This window comes from Galeopterus variegatus, unplaced genomic scaffold (assembly GCF_000696425.1).
Source record: "Galeopterus variegatus unplaced genomic scaffold, G_variegatus-3.0.2 Scaffold391, whole genome shotgun sequence".
In the NCBI taxonomy this organism is placed as follows: Eukaryota; Metazoa; Chordata; class Mammalia; order Dermoptera; family Cynocephalidae; genus Galeopterus; species Galeopterus variegatus.
In genome coordinates, this window is record NW_007726502.1 from 374,562 (window position 1) to 398,771 (window position 24,210).

Genomic DNA, 24,210 nt, shown 5'->3' on the forward strand with positions numbered 1-24,210 from the left:
CGCGACCAGCAACGGAATCGCAACCCTCGGTGTTGCTCCCGTGCCTCCCTAAGCCAGTGAGCAGGAACCGGTCTGTATGTGGGATCCAAACCCTCGGCAGGAGCGCCGCCACACTTCCCAAGCGGCACACTATAGCAGTGCGCCACTGTGCAGGCCCAGCAACTGCAATTTTTTAAACTTATTCTAAGGAAGAATCAGAGTTGGGATCAAAAACTAATGTGCAAGATAGTTCATAATAGTTTTATTTATAACAGTGGCTGAAAAAATTATAATAAGCCATAGTTATAAAGCAGTCATTAAAAACCATGTCTTAGGGCTGGCCCGTGGCTCACTCGGGAGAGTGTGGTGCTGATAACACCAAGGCCCCGGGTTCACCACCTCGTGGGGGTTCTTGAAAACCTGCAGAGGAAGAGAGGCATCTGTGTTAGCACAGGCAACCAAACAGAAGCGTACCTTTAAAAACATGTCTTAGGAAAAGAGTTGATGATATAAGAAAATGTTCATTATATTACTTTGAGCAAAAAAAAAACCAGAATATAAGACTCTATATAACCAATATTTTAAAATATTGTATATATTATACAAAACATGTCTTAGGAAAAGAGTTGATGATATAAGAAAATGTTCATTATATTACTTTGAGCAAAAAAAAACCAGAATATAAGACTCTATATAACCAATATTTTAAAATATTGTATATATTATATATAAATATTTATTACAGTACATATAAATGTTATAATATATTTACATATATTATAATTTTAATATATTTTATATATTATTAAAAATATATTTTATTATTTTTATATTACTATAAAATATGTTTATTATATAATATTTATATAGTATATGTTAATATTTGTCAACAACATGTATTTATATCTTCATTACCAGGAGGAAATATAACAATGCTGCCAGTGGTGCTCTCTGAGTGATGAAGTTATGGATCATTTTTATTCCTTTTTATTTTTATTTTTGTGTGTGATTCCAAAGTATTTTTGGAAAAAAAGTAATAACAACACTCTTTGGAAAACCTCCCTAGGAACCATTAGAAATCTACACCTCCATGGCTGTCTAACAAAGCACTTTACTGACTCTTCAGAGGGCGGTTCTCCCATCTGCAGTAACGTCCACCACCAGTGGGAGGAATGCGGCCTGTCCCTTGCCCTGCCCGTGTCCACTCTACTCCAGCAGGATGCATGGCCTAAACACACTGTAGCCATTTCGAAAACAGCAGCTACCCACATCCACCCAGGCCTCTCCCACAACTAAGGCCTGAGCAGCGAGCGTGCCAAAAACACCTATGAATCATCAGGAACCTGAACAATAAACACTCCCTGGAATGTACAAGGCAATTATACACAAATGTAATTAAAGAGAGTAACTATTAAATAAACCAAGTCAGTGACACACCACAGCCAAACGGCAGAACAATGCCTTCCTGAAGCGATTTCCTGATTTGACAGCAGCATGCGTCACAAGGTCTGTGTTATTTAAAAATTTATGATGCTTTTCACATAAAAGAGAAAGAGCTGGGAAAACATAACACACCATGCACTGTTGACCCAAAAGGAATAAGAAGTGGTCTGCTCTTGGTCAGCTGCTAGGAAGCCCATTTTCCCTACAGCCACCTTCAGTCCTAACACAGCTCCCCCGCCCTGAAAAACTTGTTGTCACACCCTCAAGAAGCTCCTCTAAACTATTCTCTTAAACTTACTTTTTAGGTTGAGTTGCCTGAGGTTTCATGATAACCTGAAAGGAAGAGGATCCCACTACCAGTGTAACCTGTGGCCAACTGGTTGCTACTAATGTCTACCTGCCTCATTGTCAGGCCTCCTGGATATCCTAAGCCCCCCAAAGAAGTGTCTACACTTCCTCAGATTGTGTAAAGTGCTTACGCAGCACTGGGGCTAGGCATGTAATATTAAACAACTATTTCCACAATGGCAATATTTTCATGGAAAAACCTTCCATATCTGCTGAAAGGAAACACTGATCCCTTCCATTTCAGTAAATCAGTCACCTGAAAAGGCAAACAAACCCAGGCCCCAGAAGCTTCAAAAAGAGCAACTAAAGACAAGATGAAGAGCTGGAGGAAGGAATGTTTACGGAGGTGGGGGAGCAGTGCCATCTCCAATCCCTTGGCAAAGTGGGCGGTGGCATCGTAGAACTCCAGCAGTTTGGTGAGCTCCAGCTCGGGCCCCGCCCTCTCCACTCCGGAACTGAGGCAGATGGGCAGAGAGGGCACCAAGGCCCCCAGCGTCTGAATCAGCAGCACCGTCACCACCTCGTGGGGGTTCTTGAAAACCTGCAGAGGAAGAGAGGCATCTGTGTTAGCACAGGCAACCAAACAGAAGCGTACCTTTAAAAAAGCTGTCTCCTGATTGCTCACAGGAGTCTCCCATGATAGCCAGAATGTGGTCAGTCAAGAGCTATAAGCCCAATTTCTCTTGCTGCAGCCATAAACACGCTCAGAAAGTAAAGTAAACTGGCAGGGCCTGCAACTTGTCCAGAACAATTGACAATTTCACATCTATCACTACTCTAGCTCCAAGAACCTATCTCTTTTCAAATCTATCAAATCCCTTCATGTTGTAATTAGATGGTCACCAAAAACTGACTAGAGAGAGGACTCTGAAGATGACAGTGGAGAAACTGGGGGGGGCGGGGGAGAAAACAGAATGAAAGAAGAGCGATTCACTGAATCGGAGTCTGAGGGATCTTGAAGCAGATTTGCAGTCTGGCCTAAAGCCACCTCTACCCTGGACACAGATCTTCAGTCTAGATGGATTTACCTTTTATTCTTAAGGACCATCGGGAATAGTTTATCTAGACCTATTTAGATTATAGATTCACTTACTCATTAACTGATAGTCTTTTTTTCCATTCTATGTACTTTTTTTTTTTGGTGGCTGGCCAGTAAGGGGATCTGATAATTCCATGTACTCTAGATCTCTTGGGCAAAGCTTATAGAACATCCATTTAGAGGGGGGTTCTTACAGATCTCCAGTGTTGATTACATGCTTTTTTACTGTAATGTAACTTAAATATGTGCAAATGTAAAAGAAGATGTAAGAGCTGTTCTTAGGCAACTCCAAGGCCAAAAAAAGGTAGAAACTTAAAAACTATAAACACCAATAAAATTCAAAATTTTATTAGAAAATACCTTCAAGCAAATCAAAATGAAAACACAGCATACCAAAACTTACAGGATGTAGTGAAAGCAGGGCTAAGAAGGAAATTTATAGCTGCAAACACATACAATTAAAAAAGAAGAAAGATCTCAAATCAACAATCTAACTGTACACATTAAGAAACTAGAAAAAGAAAAGCAAACTAAACCAAAAGCTAGCAGAAGGAAAAAATAATAAAGATTAGAACAGAGATAAATGAAATAGAGAACAGAAAAATCAATATAGGAAATAGGCAAAACCTGAAGTTGATTCTTTGGAAAGATCAACAAAATTGACAATCTTTACTTAGACTGACTAAGAAAAAAAGAGAGAGGGTTCAAATTACTAAAATCAGATAGAAAAATGGGGAAATTACCACCAATTTTACAGAAATAAAAAGGATTACAAAATACTATGAGCAATTGTATGCCAACAAATTGAATAATCTAGATTAAATGGACAAATTCCTAGAAACACAATCTACCAAACTGACTGAAGAAGAAATAGAAACTCTGAATAAAACAAAAACTATTAAGTCAATAGAATCAGTAATCAAAAACCTCCCAACAAAGAAAAGACCAAAACCAGATGGCTTCACTAGGGAATTCTACAAAACATTTAAAGAATTAACACCAACCTTTCTAACACTCTTCCAAAAAAACCAAAGAGGAGAGAACGTGTTACAATGGTCTGAACTATGTCCCCCTAAAATTCATATGTTGAAGTGTTAATCCCCAATACCTTGGAATGTGACTATATTTGGAGAGAGGCCCTTTAAAGGGGTAACGAAGGTAATAGGACATCATATGGGTGAGCTCTAATCCAGTATGACTGGTATCCTTAAAGAAGAGGAGATCAGAACATAGACACATACAGAGGGAAGACTTCGGTAGAAGATGGCTATCTGCAAGTCAAGGAGAGAGACCTCAGAAGACACCAACTATGCAAACACCTTGACTTCAGACCTCTATTCTCCAGAACTTTGAGAAAATTAACTTCTGTTGTTTAAACTACACAGTCTGAGGTACTTTGTTATAGCAGCCTTAGCAAACTAATATACTTACACTTCCTAACTCATTCTACGTAGCCAGAATTACCCTGATACCAAAACCAGACAAAGACACTGGAAGGAAAGAATTACAGACCAGTATCCCTTATGAATACACATGCAAAAATCGTCAACAAGTTACTAGAATATTCAGCAGCATAGTGAAGAGATTACACACCATGATCAAGTGGGATTTATCCCCAGAATGCAAGAATGGTTCAACATACAAAAATTAATCACTGTAATATACCACACTAGCAGAATGAAGGGAAAAAAAAGTATGATTATCTCAATCAATGCAGAAAAAGCATTTGAGAAAATTCAACATCTTTTCATAATAAAAACACTCAACAAACTAAGAATATAAGGAAACTTCCTCAACATGATAAAGGCCATATATGAAAACCCACAGCTAACATCATAATCGATGGTGAAAGATGATTGAAAGCTTTCCCCCTGAGGTCAAGAAGAGACAAGAATGCCTGCTTTCGCCACTCTGTACAACACAGTACTGGAAGTTCTACAACTGGAAGTTGTACAATTGCATTGTAAAAGACATCCAAGAGTTAATAAACAAATTCAGCCAACTTGTAGGATATAAAATCTGCATGCAAAAATCAGTTGTATTTCTGGGGCTGGCCGGTTAGCACAACTGATTAGAGCATAGTGTTATAACACCTCAGTCAAGGGTTCGATCCCTGAACCCAACAGCCACCAAAAAAAAAAGGAAGAGAAAAAAGAAATCAGTTTTATTACTATACAATAATGATAAACAATCTGAGAAGGAAATTAAGAAAATAATTCCATTTACAATAGCACCAAAAATAACAAAATACTTACAAAAAAACTTAACCAAGGAGCTAAAAGACTTGTGCACTGAAAACTATAAAATACTGCTGAAAGAAATTTAAATAGACCTAAATAAATGGCAAAACATCTCATGTACATGGATTAGAAGACTTAAGATTGTTAAGATGGTAATACTACCCAAAGTGATCTACAGATTCAATACAATCCCTATCAAAATCCCAGTGGTGTTTTTAAGAAAAACCCATCCAAAAATTCATATGGACCCCAAATAGCCAAAACAATCCTGAAAAAGATGAACGAAGTTGGAGGACTCATACTGCTTGACTTCAAAACTCACTACAAAGGGACAGTAATCAAGAGTGGTATGGGCATAAGGATAGACCAATGGAATAGAATTGAGACCTCAGAAATAAACCCATACGTCTGTGGCCAATGGATTTTTAACAAAGGTGCCAAAACCATTCAATGGGGAAAGGACAGTCTTTGTAGCAAATGGTGTTCAGAAAACTGAATATCCACATTCAAAAGAAAGAAGTTGGTCTCTTATTTTATACTATATATAAAAATTAACTCAAAATTGATCAAAGACCTAAATGTAAGATCTAAAACTATAAAAATCTCAGGAGAAAACAGAGAAAAATCCTCATGATCTTGGATTTTACAATGATTTCTTGAATATGATACCAAAAGTACAGGCAATAAAAGAAGAAATAAATTCCACAACATCAAACTTAAAAACTTTTGTGCATCAAAAGACACTATCGAGAAAGTGAAATGACAACCCACAGAATGAGAGGAAACATTCGCAAGTCATATATCAAAAATGGATTAATATCTAGAATATATAAAGAACTCTTACAACATAAAAACAACTCAATTGAAAAATGGGCAAAGAGCTTTAACAGACATTTCCTCAAAGAAGATAATACAAATGACAGATAAACACATGAAAGATGTTCAACATCATTAGTCATTAGGGAAATGCAAATCAAAACCACGAGATACCACTTCACACCCACTATGATGGCTAAAATATAAAAGACAGACAATTATGAGTGTCGTCAAGGATGTGGAGAAATTGGAACTCTTGTGCATTGTTGGTGGGCGTGTAAAATGATGCAGCTGCAGTGGAGAACAGTTTGGCAGTTCCTCAGAATGTTAAACATAGAATTACGATATGATACAGCAATTCTATTCCTAAATATATACCCAAAAGAATTGAAACCAGGGACCCAAAAAGATACTTGTATATCCATTGTTCATAGAAGCTTTATTTATAATAACCAAAAGGTGGAAGCAACCCTAAGTGTCTATCGACAGATGAATGAACAAAATGTGATATACACATACAATGAGATACTATTCAGCTATAAAAAAGAAATGAAATTCTGATACATGCTACAACATGGAAGATCCTTGAAAACATTATGCTAAGTGCAATAAACCAGACACAACATGACAAATATTATACGATTCCTTTTATATGAGATATCTAGAATAAAATCATTTATAGAGATAGTACAACAGAGGTCTGCAGGGGATGGCGGAGCAGGGAATGGGGAGTTATTGCTTATTGGGTATAAAGCTTCTGTTTGGGATGATTAAAACTTCTGGAAATAGATAATGGTGATGGTTAATCAACATTGTGAATGTATTTAATGCCACCAGATTGTATACTTAAAAATGGTTAAAACGGCAAATTTTACATTAGGTATATTTTACCACAATAAAAACATTTTCAAGTATAAAATCAGCAAAATTCAAACTAATAGGACAGATGGTGCTGTAACTAGACTGCCTTCCTCATCACTGATCTGATGCTACAACACGTGTTCCTTTGGGTTCAGCACGCCTATGCTACTCTGTGCTATGTGATGAGATGAGAGTTCTCATGCTGCTTCCAGCTCTATTCGCTCTACAAACTACTGAGAAAACATCATCTGTCAAGTGGGCTACGGCATTAACAGCACCCACTTGGCACAACCGCTTACATCCTGCACGTATAAGTCTGTCTCTATTCTTTTCTCATTAGCCCCCACAAAAGAACTGGTACCAATCGCACTGTCAACACAAATGCACCCACTGAAATCACATGGCAGCAACTGGTTATAAGGTGGTCATGTACATGATCCAAAATACTCTTCTATTTTTTCTTAAATTATTACCAAAATGAAAAATTTCTTAAATTCTCATAGAGAATTCACAAAACTTCATTGAACATCTGTTTCATTTGGTAAATCCTGTATTAGACTCTGCTTACAGCCACCCTGCTGGAGTCTGAGAGAAAGAATATAGGAAAGAACCAAACAAACCCAATAAGTAATGAACAGCTGAACTGCTGATAACTCTCCAATTTGTACTTCCTGAGCAACCATCTTCCAACCATCAACTAGATGCTGCCGTTAGGATGTCACTCTCACTTGGGATTTAAAAGCACCCAAATTGGAATTCATTATTTTCCCATTGACCTCCCCAGACCTGTTTCCCTCAACTTCCCTATTTCTATTGGTAACATCTCCATGTTATTCTTCCATGTCCTCTTCTAGAAGCTTGTTTAGCTTTTACATTTAGATGTATGGTCCATCTTGAATTAATTTTTGTATATAGTGTAAAATAGGGTCAGACTGTTTTTGTGGGCCATTTAGGTTAACTCTACAGCCTTAGTTGCTAAATTTGGTTTTGTAGTTTCAGTACCCACTTTGCTACGTAAATGGTGTGGGGGCTGTGGAGGACTCCATTCCAAAGAGTTCTAATTGGTTGGTCTCTATATAAAGTCATATTCTAGACCTCCAGTGGCATTTTTTAATGCATGTTTCAATTAAAACACACTGGGTGGCACTCAGAGGTTTCCCCTTCCCTTAAAGCGACTGGACAAAAGGTATTCTTTGGCTATTGATCCACCGAACAACAAAAGTTCACAGACTACAAGACTTGGGACTGGTGACGGTTTCTTAAGGCACAGAAAGTAATAGCCATAAAAAAACAACAACAACTGACAAATCAGTTTAAGGTTTATCAAAATCAAAACCTCTGGCTCAAGCCACAGACTGGAAGAAAATATCTCCAAAACATATCTGAAAAAGGACTTGTCTCTGGAATATATAAAGAACTCCTACAACTCCATAATAAAAAAAGGCAAATAACCCAATTTTTTTTAATGGATAAAAGACTTGAGTAGGCACTTCACAAAGGAAGCTAAACACATATCCAATAAGAACATGGAAAGGTGCTCAGTGGCCTCAGTCATCAGGGAAATACAAATTAAAACAACAATGAGACACTACTACTCGCCCACCAGAATGGCTAAAATTAGAAATAATGACGACCCCTAATGCTGGTGAGGATGTGGGGCAATCAGACTCTCACACACTGACATGGGAGTGGAAAAAGTAAACCACTTTAGAAAAAGGTCTGGCAGTTTCTTATAAATCTAAACATATACCTACCCTGTGATCCAGCAATTCCACTCCCAGGTATTTATTTACCCAAGAGAGATCACGTGTGCCTTCAAACAAAAAAACCTTACAGAACAATGTTCAGAGCAGCACATCCAAAACAGCCCCAAACCAGACACAGATAAAGCGTCCACTGACAAGAGCATGTGCAGACAAACCGAGGTATGTTTATACCATGTAATAGTCACCAGCAATAAAAAGGAACAAACTAGTGACACACACGAGTAAATCTCAAAAACACACTGAGTGAAAGAAGCCTCACCAAAAGACCACACACTGCACGATTCCCTCTATATGAGATTCTAGAACAGACTAGACTAATTTATGGTGGGAAAAAAATCAGAGCACTGGTTGCTTACAGGGGTGTTGGTGCAAATACTGACTGGGAAAGAGCACGAGGGAACTTTCTAGGGTGATGGCGATGTTCTGTATCTTACAAGGGAATTAGGTTACACAGGTATTTGCATTTGTCACACTAACCAAATGGCATGTTTAAGACCACTGCATTTCACAATTTTACCTCAAAAAATATGTATATAAATATTGAACTCTAATCAATAATATGCATGTTCTGAAGCAAACGATATTAGCAACTTACTTTAAAATAAACCAAAAAAATAAAATGGGTCAAAGAACAGAGAGAGACACGGATAGAGGAACAGATTTGTGATAAATCAAATATATAAGAATGTTTATTTCAGAACCTAGGAGGGGGGTACATGTGCGTTCACTGTACAACTCCTTCCAGCTTTTTATATGTTGGAAATTTTTCATATTAAAATACCAGGGAAAAAAATCTGAAGGAGATATATCTAAGTCTGGTGTCTCTGGCCTTCTTTCACACTATGCTGAGCTTCAGAAGATGATGGCCCAGCTATCCTGCCTACGTACTGGATAGAAAATGGGCTGTGGGCCAAAGGAATAAATTAGCATCAACTCATGCCTTACAAAATTTAGAAGTCTGAGAAATCTAAGTTCTTCTTCCTGGATGATGAAGGGCATTTGTACATATGGACGTGAGCCGTTTTTATCCCTGTGACTAGAGAAGTGGTGGAAGAGGAAGGACACATAAGTGAGCGTGGATAGACAGGGGCACCAAAAACTGACAATTACATAGCAACTGCAAAACTTCTACAGGAGGGTGTTTTTCTCCTTTAAAAAAAAAAACAAAAAACCAAAACACCTAAGTCTGAATTAGGTCAGCTCATGGAAAAAGAAACAAGGATGGAGAAAGATGCTTTAAGCAACTTGAATGACATGACCCTGTATGAGGAATCCTCTCCAGCTACAGTCAAGTTCATTCCAGCAAATGACTGATGAACACCTGAAGAGTGACTCACAACCAGTTGTAGAAAAAAAAAATAATAATAAGCCACACCATAAACAGGCCCAGTAAGTCATTACTCCAAAGTAAGATAGGCTTTCCCCTTCTACAAGAGGATCCACGGCTCCTCCTGGCATCAAGATAAAAGATCAGTAGTTTATATTCTTTATGGCTGGAACTGCCTAGAGACTTTGGGAAAGTAAGGAAGGGAAAGTTTCCACTTGGAACCAAGTTCCTCTGTCTCACCTCACCCCTCATCAGAGGGTGCCTTTAACATTATACTCTTCCTCTAACTCTTACTGTGTTGTGAGAACTAGGGAAACTAACTTCAGGTCAGGCAAATTTTACCTGAAGTTAAGATTAAAAACAATCCTGTTCACTCCACCACCACCTGACTAGGGGCCTCCTGCTTTTAGATCTGAAGATAACGGCCTTCAGGAATTCCACAAGCTCCCTGCTGAATGGCAGGCAACACTGTCACATTAGATTCTATTTAAGATACAGATAAGAGTGATATTAATGGAGAACTAAAGATTTCACGGGCTGGTCTTCTAAGGTTATCTTTTAGCCCCCTGGGTTGAGAGCGACCACTCCTGAGGCAATCATCCATTCCCTTGTTTCCACAGGCTCTGTTCTCCCTAGAACCCAAGTGAGCTGTTACCTGTGTAGCCCACTGAATTTGCATGTGCCACGCTCCAAGCAAGGCATCATAGAGTCCAGTGAGCTGCCGGTCCAGGGGCAGGTCACTCTGGCACAGCTCTTGCCAGGCTGCTATCAGCTGCACCTGCAGAAGCAGAGCAAGGGGGGCATTACTGAGTATGCCAAGATGTGCTGCACGCTACACCTGTCCCACCCTCCCACCGCTGCCTACTATTCTGAGCAATTAGGTACCCACTGAGGTCCATCCACTTCAAGAAAAGGCAGGAAAAACAACATTCACAGCCACCCACTCTGATCATCATCCAAAACTTTAATTTGTCATCTACAAGTGATGCTCTCTCTTTTATCCTGCCCCAAAAGCATGTTGGTGTGTTTCCATTTAGCACACTAATACTCTTCTGACTAGACCTTAGAGGTGGGTGTGAGTGTGTTTAAGCGTCACATCCCAACTTTACTGCTTAGAAGACACATGAGCATTGAACTTGAAGGGATTCAGGTTAGCTCAGGAAGCTGTCAAGTTCTTCAGTAACCTAACTTCAACAACCCTAGCAAACATATAAAATTCCTAAAGCTTGCTGAGGGCATAATAAATCTAAATTTGTGAATCTCCCTTAATAGAAAAAAATGGGAAAATATTAAAACAACTTTTCAAGTCTGTAAATGAAATCCGGCTGTAAATACAAAGGATGAAAACTGATGACTCTTTCCAATTGGCAGTTAAATGAATCCATATGCTAGACCAAGAGCACCCTCTACTGGCTAACTAAAAGAAAGAAGGCCAGGGGCAGAGGAGACAAATAGTTTTACACCTTTTGTGCGCGAGACTGGGATTCTGTAGTCCAGTGTTATGAGCACCCAATGATGCTCACACCTACTGCTCACAGCTTCTTACCTTGTGACACTTGTAGTAGTATGCAAGGAGCTGGGGCATCCGGTCAATTTCAGTGAAAACCTTCACAAACACTTTGGACTGTTCTAAAGAACAACATAAAACATGTATATACTGTTACTACTGGTGCCACCAAGAGAAAAAATTCACGATAAATATGGACATATTCAGAAGTTCCTGCCTATATAATGAATGAACTCATGCACAGAGATCATAAATATGAAAAATAAGTAGTTAAGAACAGAATATGTGACTCAATAATCAGACACTGTGCATCTGGACTTATTAAAATAAAGCATCCATCAGCATCATTAACAGAACTAAGATTATATATCAGCAAAGTAATCGTTACACATGAATGGTAAAATGAATTAAATCAGGGCCAGTACTAGGGTGCAGCAAGCCTGGGGTACAAAATTTAAGGATGCTCTCACTCTCCTGGATGTCCAAGGGCAGGATGAGAGCCTCCTTAAATTTTGTGCCTTAGGCACCTCAACTGCCTCACCTAGCCCTGGCCCTGATTAGAATCATAGTTATTTTAGAGCAGGTGTCTAAAATAACTCTTCACCCAACCTCCTTTTTTTTTAAAAAAAAAAAGATGAATGGTAAGGGGATCTTAACCCTTAACTTGGTGTTGTCAGCACCACGCTCTCCGAATTGAGCGAACCAGCCATCCCTATATGGAATCCGAACCCATGGCCTTGGTGTTACCAGCACCACACTCTCCCAAGTGAGCCATGGGCTGGCCCCCAACCTCATTTATAGGTGAGGAAACCGCAGCCCAGAGTGCTTCAGTTACATGCAGGCCAGTGGCAGGACTGCTACCCTGTAGTAAAGGTTAAACCATATGAAATAGCTGATACTCAACCATTTTGACCTACATAAACAGCAATTTCATATGACTTAATCTAATATGTATATGAACTGAAAAATACTGAGACAAGCAGGCCTTCTGTCAGGTGCCTTGAACAAATCAAACTCTTCAGTGCCCCAGGGCCTTTGCACTTACTATGCCTGGATTAGGTCCCCCTGCTGTTCCTTATCACATCTTCGCCTACATAGAACTAATGATGATCTATACTCATTTAGATACTTATATAATAGCTTATTGTCTTTCTCACCATGGAAACATAATCCTTTATAAGGGCCATGTCCTTTCCTGTCTTGTTTCCCTGTTCCTAAAAATTAGCACGGCACACAGAAGGTACTCAAAAAATATACATAAACTAATGATCATTTTAAAATACACTGTTTTTCAGCATCATAAATAGCATGTTCATGGTGAGAAAAAATGGAAAACAGAATAATTTTTAAAAAACTGCCTGTAATACTATCACGCTCTTTTAAACACTTTTAACATTTAAGTATATGGTCAAAGAATATTTTTAGACAGTAACTGCTACCATGTGTACTGGCCTAAATATATAACTACAGGGCTAGTCAGTTGGTTAGAGTGCAGAGTTATAACACAAAGGTTAAGGGCTTGGATTCCCGTACTATCCAGCTGCCAAAAAAAAACCTAATAAATAAATAATATATAATCATAATTTTAAAAATGTCTACCCAACAGAGTAGAATTTGTTATTTCTTACAACGAATAATAAAGCAGAATTTGGCAATAGAGCAAACCTGTTTAGTAAAGGCATTGAAAAAACTTAAAAGTAATAATGGGGGGGTCTTTAGCCCTTACAGAGGAATTCAAGTTTTTAAGATTATTACATTAGATTTAAAAGCCAATTAACTTTAAACTGGGAAAATTTGATGATTCAGACAACGAAAGAAATAGAAACCCTACTGGCAACCATAAGAAGGACTTCTAGGCTCCTGCCAATACCACCAATTCTTTTCAGAAAACACTGCACACCTGCCAGGTGCAGGGCCCACGCTGGGTACTGCAGGGTCTGTGGTGGACTTGCTGTTTTTGCCACCTCACGCCTACTGTCCTCCTGCTAACGGAACTCTGGTTTGTCTCTGGGCAACTGTACCTCTGCCTCCCATTCTCCATCAAAATGTTTGGAGACTAAGTGGACCTGACTCCACTCATGGCTCCAATGTGTAGCATGGTCCTGGTCAACCAGAGCCTCACCTCCACCTGACAGAAGTAATTGATTCAGAGATGCGAAAGCCTGCCCATCAAATGCAATCAAGATTGATCCCAGGACCCTTCCTGAGCTGTGAGGATGAAAACCTACAACTGCAAGGGTCCACCACATGAAGACTGCACCCAAAAGCAAAGCCAACACATAGAGAGACAGAGCCAAGAAATGGCGAGAGAGACTGGCTCCTAATGACATCACCTGTGCTATTGGATCAAGCCAGTCTGGAAGGAAGACCTACACCTGAACTCCTCAGTTCCATAAGCCAATATATTCCCTTTTTTCTCTTAAGTCAGTTTGAATTGCGTTTCTGTCATTTGCAACCAGAAGAACCCCAAACTGATACAGGTCTCATGTGAATAAGATATGTCTCTATTCTCTATCCCATTTACCCAAACTGTTTCATATATGGCCACCAGGTTCTTATCATTTCATATTAACAACGAATTTCAGGGCCGGCCCGGTGGTGCACTGGAGAGTGCGCCGCTTGAGAGCGCGGCGGCGCTCCCGCCAAGGGTTCGGATCCCATGTGGAGACTGGTTCCCGCTCACTGGCTGAGCGCGGTGTGGGAGTGACACCAAGGGTTACGATCCCGTTGCCGGTCCCCGGTATGGGCGCGACACCGAGGGTTGCAATCCCGTTACCGGTCAGTAAAAAAGACAAAAAGGAAAAAAAAAAACAACTAATTTCAAATTATAAGCCATGATATACACAAACTTACAACACCAATGAGAAGCAGCATTGGCACTGATAATAAAAAATAAAAGCATCCCCCCAGAATTCACTTATGTTGCTTTTGCATATAATTTCACATTCTATTTAGTATGTGTTACAAAGTGCCTTGCACATAGAAGTTGTGCCATTACTATCAATTAAATGAAATAAATATATGGGGGGATGCTCTTAAATCTCTTCCTAAAACATTTCCCCCACTGTATCAATCAGTCTGCACAACTTCGCCATGTTTCCTCCTGGGTACAGACTGCAGGCATCGCCCCTTCGGCATGTGCCTAACAGTGCTGCCCTTTGCCATTCTCCCTCTCTCTGTTGCTCATTTTCCCTGGAGAAAGAAAATACTCTGGTTGAATATATGCATAAACATAAACAAAGGTAAGGATAACATCAAAAACTTTCGATATGCTGGGCCAGCCTGTGGCTCACTTGGGAGAGTGTGGTGCTGATAACACCAAGTCAAGGGTTAAGATCCCCTTACCGGTCATCTTTAAAAAACAAAAAACAAAAAACTTTCGATATGCTGAATAGGTGATAAATCGAAGAAAAGTCACTGTGAACAAGTAGCAGTCCCACTTTACAGTCGCAGGACTTCTTGCAAAGCTTTTCACCTACATAACCTCACTTTAACCTCAGTGCGACCCTATGAAGACAGAAGATGAAGAAACTGCCAACAGAACAAGGAAGCTAGTCAAGATCACACAACTAGAAGAGCCAAGATCACCTCTTGGTCAGGGTCCTGAGACATCACCCAATTCCTGTGACTTGTTCAAAATCACAACTGACAAACATTGAATTTCTAATCTCAGATCTAGCAAAGAATCTCAGGAGCTATGTTGGCCCAGTCAGAGCAGAACAGAGGCTCCAGGAGGAAAGTCTCTGGGGAAACGGGGGAACCCAGAAGAATTCCCTGCTCCCATGATATAGCATTTGGGAAAAATTAAAGAGTGTAGATGGCAGGAAGGATGAGAGGGGATAAAAAGACAATCAGAAATGACAGGATAAACACAAAGCTGAACAGGAAAGGAATTAAAACCATAGTATATGACCTAACTCTGTAAAAAAAATTTTTTTTTCTGGTAGCTGACCGGTATAGAGATCTGAACACTTGACCTTCATGCTCTTAGCACCTTGCTCTCCCAAGTGTGCCACTGGCCAAACCAAAAATAAAATCTTCATAAAGTTTTGATAACATAAACACTATTTATTGACTCAGTTAAAAATAATGATAGAGGAGGAGAATGCCGAGGGGAGGTAGGAGTAGTATGAAAGCTAAATTCTTAGCTGCAACAATTGGAAGTTAATAGATAATGCCTAAAATTGATACATGATGAAATAAAATAATAAATTTATTATGCCAAAATATAAAGTGAAATACCAGAAAAAATCAGCTCTGAGAATTGAAAGAGGTAGCCTCCTGAGAACAGAACTGGGCAATGAGCAGGCAGAGAAAGAGAATGTTGCTGTACCCTATGAGCCCCGCAGTACTATTTAACTTTTTCAACATTGTAGGTGATGGAAAAAAGTCTAACTGAATTCAAGAAAAAGAAAACTGAGGGCCGAACCCGGGGCGCACTCGGGAGAGTGCGGCGCTGGGAGTGCAGCAGCGCTCCCACCGCAGGTTCAGATCCTATATAGGGATGACCGGTGCACTCACAGCGCTCACTGGCTGAGCGCGGTGCGGCCGGTCTAAAAAAGGACAAAAAAAAAAAAGGAAAAAGAAAACTGAAACTAATTAATTGATTTGTGCGTCTGCACTTCCAATCTGTACTTTAGCTATTGAGCCACACAACTTTTTAGAAATGATGCAGCTCTCATTCAAGTAGAACCTTCAAAAGTTCCTCATTGGCCTCTTAAGAATGATGCCCTTTGGACTACTCCAAGATCTATGGAGTCTAGAATGACAGGTCCAAGATAAAGGAGATCATGTCCACCGAAGGCCTCCTTGGCACCAGGAGCTATGCCCCTGTCCTTTCACTTATTCTTCCCAAGAACCATAGAGTGCCCATTCCGTACTTACTCCAACTGAAGAGGAAACTGAGGTCTCATTGCTAATACATAGCATCCCAAAGACTTAAAACTAAGTCTGCCCATCTCCAAAGTCAACACTCCTCCCACTCTGCTACACTCCATGGTAAACTACTAATAAACTGTTAGCAGCTATGAAATTATTCCCCAAGTAGAGATGCTTTAATCTATCCAAGGCAAACTACGTTCTGTCCGCAACCATCCTTTCCAGTCTCATCCCTGACCATTTCCAAATGTTCACTCCACTACTGCAGGTTTAATTATTATTCTCAACACAGTCCCTGAGCTTTCCCACTTCTGCACTGTTCAGATCTATATTGCTCTCTCCCCCACAAAGGCATCTCTTCACCTGTCAAAATCTTAGACCCACAGGAAAATGCTTATGCTATATCACTAACTGGGGATAAAGGAAAGGTTATAAAATTATATATCTAAATGTATATATACCTTTTCTTAAAAAAAATACATGTACACAAAGAGACAAAACTAGAAGAAAATACTAACAGTTATCTCTGAGTAGTGGGTTTACTGGTAAATCATTTTTTAAAATATTTTTTAAATGTTCAATATCCTGTATGTATTGCTTTTATAATCAGAAGCAATTTAAAAAATTTTTAATTCATCTATCTTTCAAGGTTCTACGCATATAATAGCTCTTTCATAAAAGCTTCCCCAATTTTCCTTCACCCCACTTGGGGAAGTCTAAGGCTATTTTATAAAATTATTCATGTTCTTTTTTATTATTTTTTTTTTTTTGTCTTTCTCCGTGTCCGGCAACGGATCGCAACCCTCAGTTTCGCCCCCGTACCGGACCGGGACGGCAACAGGATCGCAACCCTTGGTGTTGCCCCCGCGCCTCGCTCAGCCAGTGAGCAGGAACCAGTCTGTATGTGGGATCCAAACCCTCAGCGGGAGCGCCTCCGCGCTTCCCAAGCGGCTCACTAGCGCAGTGCGCCACCGGGCCGGCCCCTAAGGCTATTTTATAAAATTATTCATGTTCTTCTCTTCCAGCCTCACTGTTGACCAAGCTGTAAGATCCTTGAAGGATGGAAATTCATCTTACTCATCTTTGTATTCCCTACTATTACTCACATAATTCATATTTTAAAACAGTACTCGTATTTACAAATTGGTTACCCCTTTGAAGATTCCCATTTTGATCATACCAGATGGGAACTATGAAAAAGCAAACACACCGAGCTCCTTTACGAGTATGTTCACATACTTGGTGGTTTAAGGAATAAGTAAATAATTTGGTAAATACCAGCATTCCACACACACCGGTGGACTTTAAGAGCCAAGTCATGAGTCTAATATCAAGTGGTTTTACGTATTTCCCTAAGGGTAGAGGAGACTACTAAACAAAGCCCTTGTTTCCAAGGTTACTGCCGAAAAGACAGAGAGGTACGTTTCGTGCGGTCCCTGAGTATTCTGGCTCCTGTCTGTCCCCTTCTGGCTAAAACATAGATGTCGCAGCCTTAGAAAGTCACTAAAGGATGGGCCGGCCCGGTGGCGCACTGCTACAGTGCGCCGCTTGGGAAGCGCGGCGGCGCTCCCACCGAGGGTTCGGATCCCACATACAGACTGGCGGCTCACTGGCTGAGCGAGGAGCGGGGGCAACACCGAGGGTTGCAATCCCGTAGCCGGTCCCGGTCCGGTATGGGCGCGACACTGAGGGTTGCGATTTGTTGCCGGTCACGAAAAAAGACAAAAAGACAAAAAAAAAAGAAAGTCACTAAAGGAAAGAATAGTAAGAAAACCCTGAGCAATAGGTCCCCAGCCTTTTTTATACCTGCTTTGTTCCCCTTCACTTCCGGAAAGCCCAATAAACCACTGATAAGAAGTTGTAACAGCAACCACTGTGGAAACACCCAACTAAAACTTCAGAGACCTGCCCATGAATCTTGACTTAATGGGCAGGAATCCATAAATTAGAAAATGAATAAGCCTTTAAAATGCTTATTGTTTTCATTAGGTCACGCATCCAATCATTGGGGCCAAGATGAGTGAGGATGCTGGTAGAAAACTGAAGGGTGAGTGTAGAGGAGCACAGTAGAGTTAAACAACAGAGCACAGAGGCATGGACAGGGCTTGGGAAGCCTTCTTCCGCCTCAGCCCAGCAGTGGAAACAGCCCACAGGGCTGAAAAGTGTCACTTTTCCCTTCTGAATCCACAGTGGGTCTGGATTAAGCCTGATCCAAAGTTGTAAACAAAAGCTGTCAAAAACCGTTTATTCCCGGGCTGGCCTGTGGCTCACTCGGGAGAGTGTGGTACTGATAACACCAAGGCCACGGGTTCGGATCCCACATAGGGATGGCCGGTTGCTCACTGGGTGAGCGTGGTGCTGACAACACCAAGTCAAGGGTTAAGATCCCCTTACCGGTCATCTTTAAAAGCCCAGCAGTGGAAACAGCCCACAGGGCTGAAAAGTGTCACTTTTCCCTTCTGAATCCACAGTGGGTCTGGATTAAGCCTGATCCAAAGTTGTAAACAAAAGCTGTCAAAAACCGTTTATTCCCGGGCTGGCCTGTGGCTCACTCGGGAGAGTGTGGTACTGATAACACCAAGGCCACGGGTTCGGATCCCACATAGGGATGGCCGGTTGCTCACTGGGTGAGCGTGGTGCTGACAACACCAAGTCAAGGGTTAAGATCCCCTTACCGGTCATCTTTAAAAAAAAAAAAAAAAAAAAAGTTTATTCCCAAAACCAAAGCCCATGATCCTGACCCACAGAGTATCAGTCAAACCTGATGCCAGCTCCAAAGAGCCAGCTCCCCCAGAAGGAAAGGAAAGGAGCTTAAATTCATGGAACTGCCACCTCCCCACTCCCACTCCCACTTCCCCAACACCACATGACTGGACATAACCCCACCACTAGGTAAGTTCCATGGATCTGAAGTTTTATCAGATTCTTGAGAGAATGTGAGGAACAAAGCTCCCAGATGACGAATTTCCAAAGATCCAGCTCCAGTCTTACAATCCTGCACCTGAGGAAAAGACTCCAAGAGTTAACAAATGAGGAAGACAAGGAATGAAAAGGCTAAAGATGAGTGCTGAATCCATTTTCTCCTTACGTGACTGAAGAGCACAAGAGCAAGTGTAACTTTTCAATCAAGGGCTAGAGCAGCAACATCTGGGTTAAAAAAGAGGGGCTTCCAAGGAGATTCCAATACACACTGTTTTTCAGTCAATAGCAGGCGCAGAAAAAAGCACCCACATTCAAATATAAATAAGCAGGAAAAAAAAAAAAAAAGGAAGGAAAAACTCCACCATGGGACCTACACAAAAGTACAGGGATCCTCCTTGGGGACAAGAGGAAAAAAAAAAAAAAAGAATAAAAGTATGAGGGTGGGGAAACACATTTTTGTAAATGTGTTTCATAATTTACAAAATAATTGTTTCATAATTTACAAAAGTACTGCCTGGATATACAGTGCCACCCGCCGCTTTGACCATTGTTTTAAACATACCATATGTATCAAAGGAACTGGGAGCAGACTAAAATCACATATCTAACTGTTCAAAATATCAGTCTAATAAAATACATGCATTAAATAAAAAAAAGAGAGCATATCAAGAACAACCAGAGAAAAGATCAATAAGTTAACAGAGGTCTTGAACAACAACATACACCAATCAGACCCAACAGATAGGCCACAAAACAAGTCTCAATAAAATTTTTAAAGACTGAAATCATAGAAATCATACAATTTCTTTTCTAATCACAATGGAAATAAACTAGAAATCAACAACAGAAAGAGAATTGGAAAGCCCAAAATATGCAGAAATTAAACGACACACTCATAAGCAACCACTGGGCTAAAGAAGAAATCACAAGAGAAATTAGAAAATACTTAGAGACAATTGAAAATGAAAACACAACACACCAAGCTTATGTGATATAGCAAGAGCAGTGCTAAGTATGCTAATTTATAATTTATAGTTGTACATGCTTACATTAAAAAAAGACCTCAAATTAACGATCTAACTGTACCTCTTACAGAACTAAAAAAAAGAATAAACAAAATCCAAAGCTAGCAGAAGAAGAAAATAATAAAAATTAGACTGGAGATAAATAAAATAGAGAATAGAAAAACAAAAGAGAAAGTCAATGAAATCAGGAGTCCGTTCTTTGGAAAGGTCAACAAAATTGACAATCCTTTACTTAGATTCACTAAGATACAAGACTTAAACAACTAAAATCAGAAATGAAAGAGGAGGTGTTACTACCAATTTTACGGAAATAAAAAGGATTATAAGAGAGTGAACAAATATACACCAAGAAATTGGATAACTTAGATGAAATGGACAAATTCCCAAAAACATACAACCTACCAAGACTGAATCTCAAAGAAACAGAAACTCTGAATAGAACTAAACTAGTAAACAGATTGAATAAGTAATCAAAAACCTCTCAACAAAGAAAAGCCCAGGACCAGAGGGTTTCACCAATGAATCCTACTAAACATTTAAAGAATTAACACCAGTCCCTCTCAAACTCCTCTAAAAAAATGAAAAGGAGGAAACCTCATTCTATGAGGTCAGCATTATCCTGATAGCAAAGTCAGAAAAAGATACCACAAGAAAACTACAAACCAATATCCCCGATGAATACTGATGTAAAGATCTTCAACAAAATACTAGCAAACCAAGAAAGAAATAGAGAAAGAAAAAAACCACAACAATATGTTGAACTTTCAGAAAGAGAGAACAAAGCTAAGGATAGTAGAGATGGGGTGGGGGGTGTTGGGGAGTGATAGGTCAGGTGGAGGGCATGGGGAAATATTATGATTTGCAATGAATAAGCTAATAATAATTTTTTAAAAATACTAGCAAACCAAACATAACAGCACATTAAAAGGATTATACACCACAAACAAACTGTATTTATCCCTGGGATGCAAGGAAGGCTTAACATACACCAATCAATTAATGTAATACATTATATTAACAAAATGAATGAAAAAAAACACATGATCATCTCAATTGATACAGAAAAAGAATTTAACAAAATTCAACACCCTTTCATGATAAAAAACACTCAGTAAACTAGGAACAGAAAGAAACTACTTTAACTAATACAAAAAGCCCACAGCTAACATCATACTCAACGGTAAAAGACCATTTCAAGCCTCTCCTCTAAAATCAAGAACAAGACACCCACTCTTGCCATTTATATTCAACATAGTACTGGAAGTCCTAACCAGAGCAATTAGGCAAGAAAAAGAGATAAAAGGCATTCAAATAGGGAAGGAAGAACAAATGGGGGTAGTTATTGTTTAATGGGTAGGAGTTTGGGAGGATGAAAAAAGTTCTGGAGATGGACGGTGGAGATGGTGGCACAACAGTGTGAACGTACTTAATGCCACTGCACTGTATGTACACTTAAAAATAGTTAAAATGGTAAATTTTATGTTATGTGTACTTTACCAAAAAATTTTAAGTGTTTTAAAAAAGAGAAAGCTTCAAAAGATTTACTCTGGGAAACAGAAGACAATTGTAGGCAACAATTGCTTCGTACTCTAGAGGAAATTACACAAGGATATGCTTTCTTTAATGGGATCTAAGGTATCACCATGAGATATAAATGGAGGCCGGCAGAATTAAGGGAGATAATTAGGAAGTAAATAATGACATAACAAAAATTAAAAATCAGTTAGAAGAATGAAGAGTAGAACACATAATTTAGAAAACCCAATTAGTCTAATGGAAGACAGACTTTAGAAAATTCACAGAGAGGGCCGGCCTGTGGCTCACTTGGGAGAGTGCGGTGCTGATAACGCCAAGGCCACGGGTTCGGATCCCATATAGGGATGGCCGGTTTGCTCACTGGGTGAGCGTGGTGCTGACAACACCAAGTCAAGGGTTAAGATCCCCTTACCGGTCATCTTTAAAAAAAAAAAAAAAAGGATTAAATTTAGTTGTAAAATATAGAAATTAAAAAAAAAATCACACACAGGTTTAAACAAGATAGAAGCTCATTTCTCTCTCAGATGCAAGAAGTCTGGAGATTGTCAGTCCAGGATAGCACTGCATAGTGTCAGGGTGCCAGACTCCTGTCTTGCTGCTCAGCTACATTTCCAAGCAGTTCCATTCTCAAGGTCTCCTCTGGATCTGAGATGCTGGTGGAAGTCCAGCCATCACATTCATATTCTGGCCGGTAGAAAGGAAGAAATGGAGATCATGTGCCCTCCTTTTAAGGATATTGCCTGGTCACAGAGACTATACTGGGGGACAGGGGATAGGCAAAGAACCAAGAGAGACCAGAGTGTGTGGCACATATGGAGGGGAAAAGGAGAGCGAATGAACAGAGAGTTAGTTGATGGTCTCAAAGACGGAAAAGAGAACAAAGGGAACAGGAAAAAAATTATTTAAAAGAAGGAAACTCTTTCTAGAAATGAAGAAAAATATGAATCAGCAGATGAAAAGGGCTCACACTATGTTCTAGAAAAGATTTTAAATTTTCAAAACTGAAAAATAACCTACTGAAGATATTAAAGGAAACTTATAAGCTAGAAGTCAGCAAACTATAAGCCAACAGGCCAAATTGCCATCTGTTTTTGCAAATAAAGTTTCACTGAAACACAGAGAAGCCCATTCACTGACATACAGGCTTTGTGCTACACCTGCAGGGTTAAGTATTTGCAATAGACCCTGTCGCCTGCAAAGCCCAAAATACAAGTATATACCATATGGCCCTTTACAGAAAATACTTGCCAACCCCTGTTTTAACTATTCAGGAAAAAGAAACAAGCTACCTCCAAAGGAAAAAATAAATAGGCCAATTTCATATTTATCAGCAGAAGAATATAGATGACAAAAGACAATGAAGGTTTACAGAATTCTGAAGGAAAAAGAGTGTGACCCAATAATTCCAAAAGCAGTTACCACTTTCTACGTGTAATAACAATACAGACATTCTTTACTATATACATACGGAGGATACACATATAATCCCCATGCCTTCCTGAGGGGGAAAAAAAAAAATTACTTAGGCGGAGGATACACATATAATCCCCATGCCTTCCTAAGGAAAAAAAAATTACTTAGGCCGGCCCATGGCTCACTCAGGAGAGTGCGGTGCTGATAACACCATGGCCACGGGTTCAGATCCCATATAGGGACGGCGAGTTCGCTCACTGGCTGAGCATGGTGCTGACAACACCAAAACAAGGGTTAAGATCCCCTTTCCAGTCACCTTAAAAAAAAAGAAGGAGGAAATGAAATACATAAGCAGAAAATATAAATGTAGAAACATACAAGACTGAAATTTTCTGTTAAAAAAACCTAAATGGGGCCGGCCCGGTGGCGCACTGCTACAGTGCGCCGCTTGGGAAGCGCGGCAGCGCTCCCGCCGAGGGTTCGGATCCCACATACAGACCGGCCGCTCACTGGCTGAGCGAGGTGCGGGAGCAACACCAAGGGTTGCGATCCCGTTGCCGGTCCCGGTCCGGTACAGGCGCGACACTGAGGGTTGCGATCCGTTGCCGGTCACAAACAAAAAAGACAAAAAAAAAAAAATCTAAATGGGATAATGTCATTATTAAAAGAGAAATATAAGGAATAGATTTTTTAAAAATTTAACTGTATGTCATTTGCAACAGACAAGCCTAAAATAAAATGTCTCAGAAAGTTTGAAGGTTAGAAAAAAAGGGGGGACAGGGGCGGAGAAGGCAAAGACATACTAAAGCAAATGCAAACAAAAAAGAAGGCAGAGATCATAATATCAATACCCACGGTGAACTGAGACAGAAAGCAGTAAATGGGGCCACAGAGATATTTGGTTGAAGGGCTATTTAAATCTTAATAGAGCAGTAAGAAAAAATGAAAGCTTTCCAAATTGTTCTTAGAAACCAACACAATCATACCAAAACCTGACAAAGAACTCACGGGGTCCCAACTATAAAATTCTAAATTAAATATTAGCAAACATCCAGTTGTACATTAACTTACACACACACACACACGCACACACACAACGCACAACCGTTC

At 39.8% G+C, this 24,210-nt stretch overlaps 1 protein-coding gene across 1 annotated transcript in view; it reads right to left on the reverse strand.

Annotated features, from left to right (window-relative positions):
- The window catches only part of COG7 (component of oligomeric golgi complex 7), an 86,697-nt gene that overhangs the window by 45,300 nt on the left and 17,187 nt on the right, over positions 1-24,210 (reverse strand). The window contains exons 5-7 of the mRNA XM_008568260.1: positions 11,366-11,448; positions 10,475-10,597; positions 2,113-2,311 (exon numbers count right to left, since the gene is read on the reverse strand). Coding sequence (XP_008566482.1) covers positions 2,113-2,311; positions 10,475-10,597; positions 11,366-11,448 — 405 coding nt within the window. The remainder of the gene's footprint in view (positions 1-2,112; positions 2,312-10,474; positions 10,598-11,365; positions 11,449-24,210) is intronic.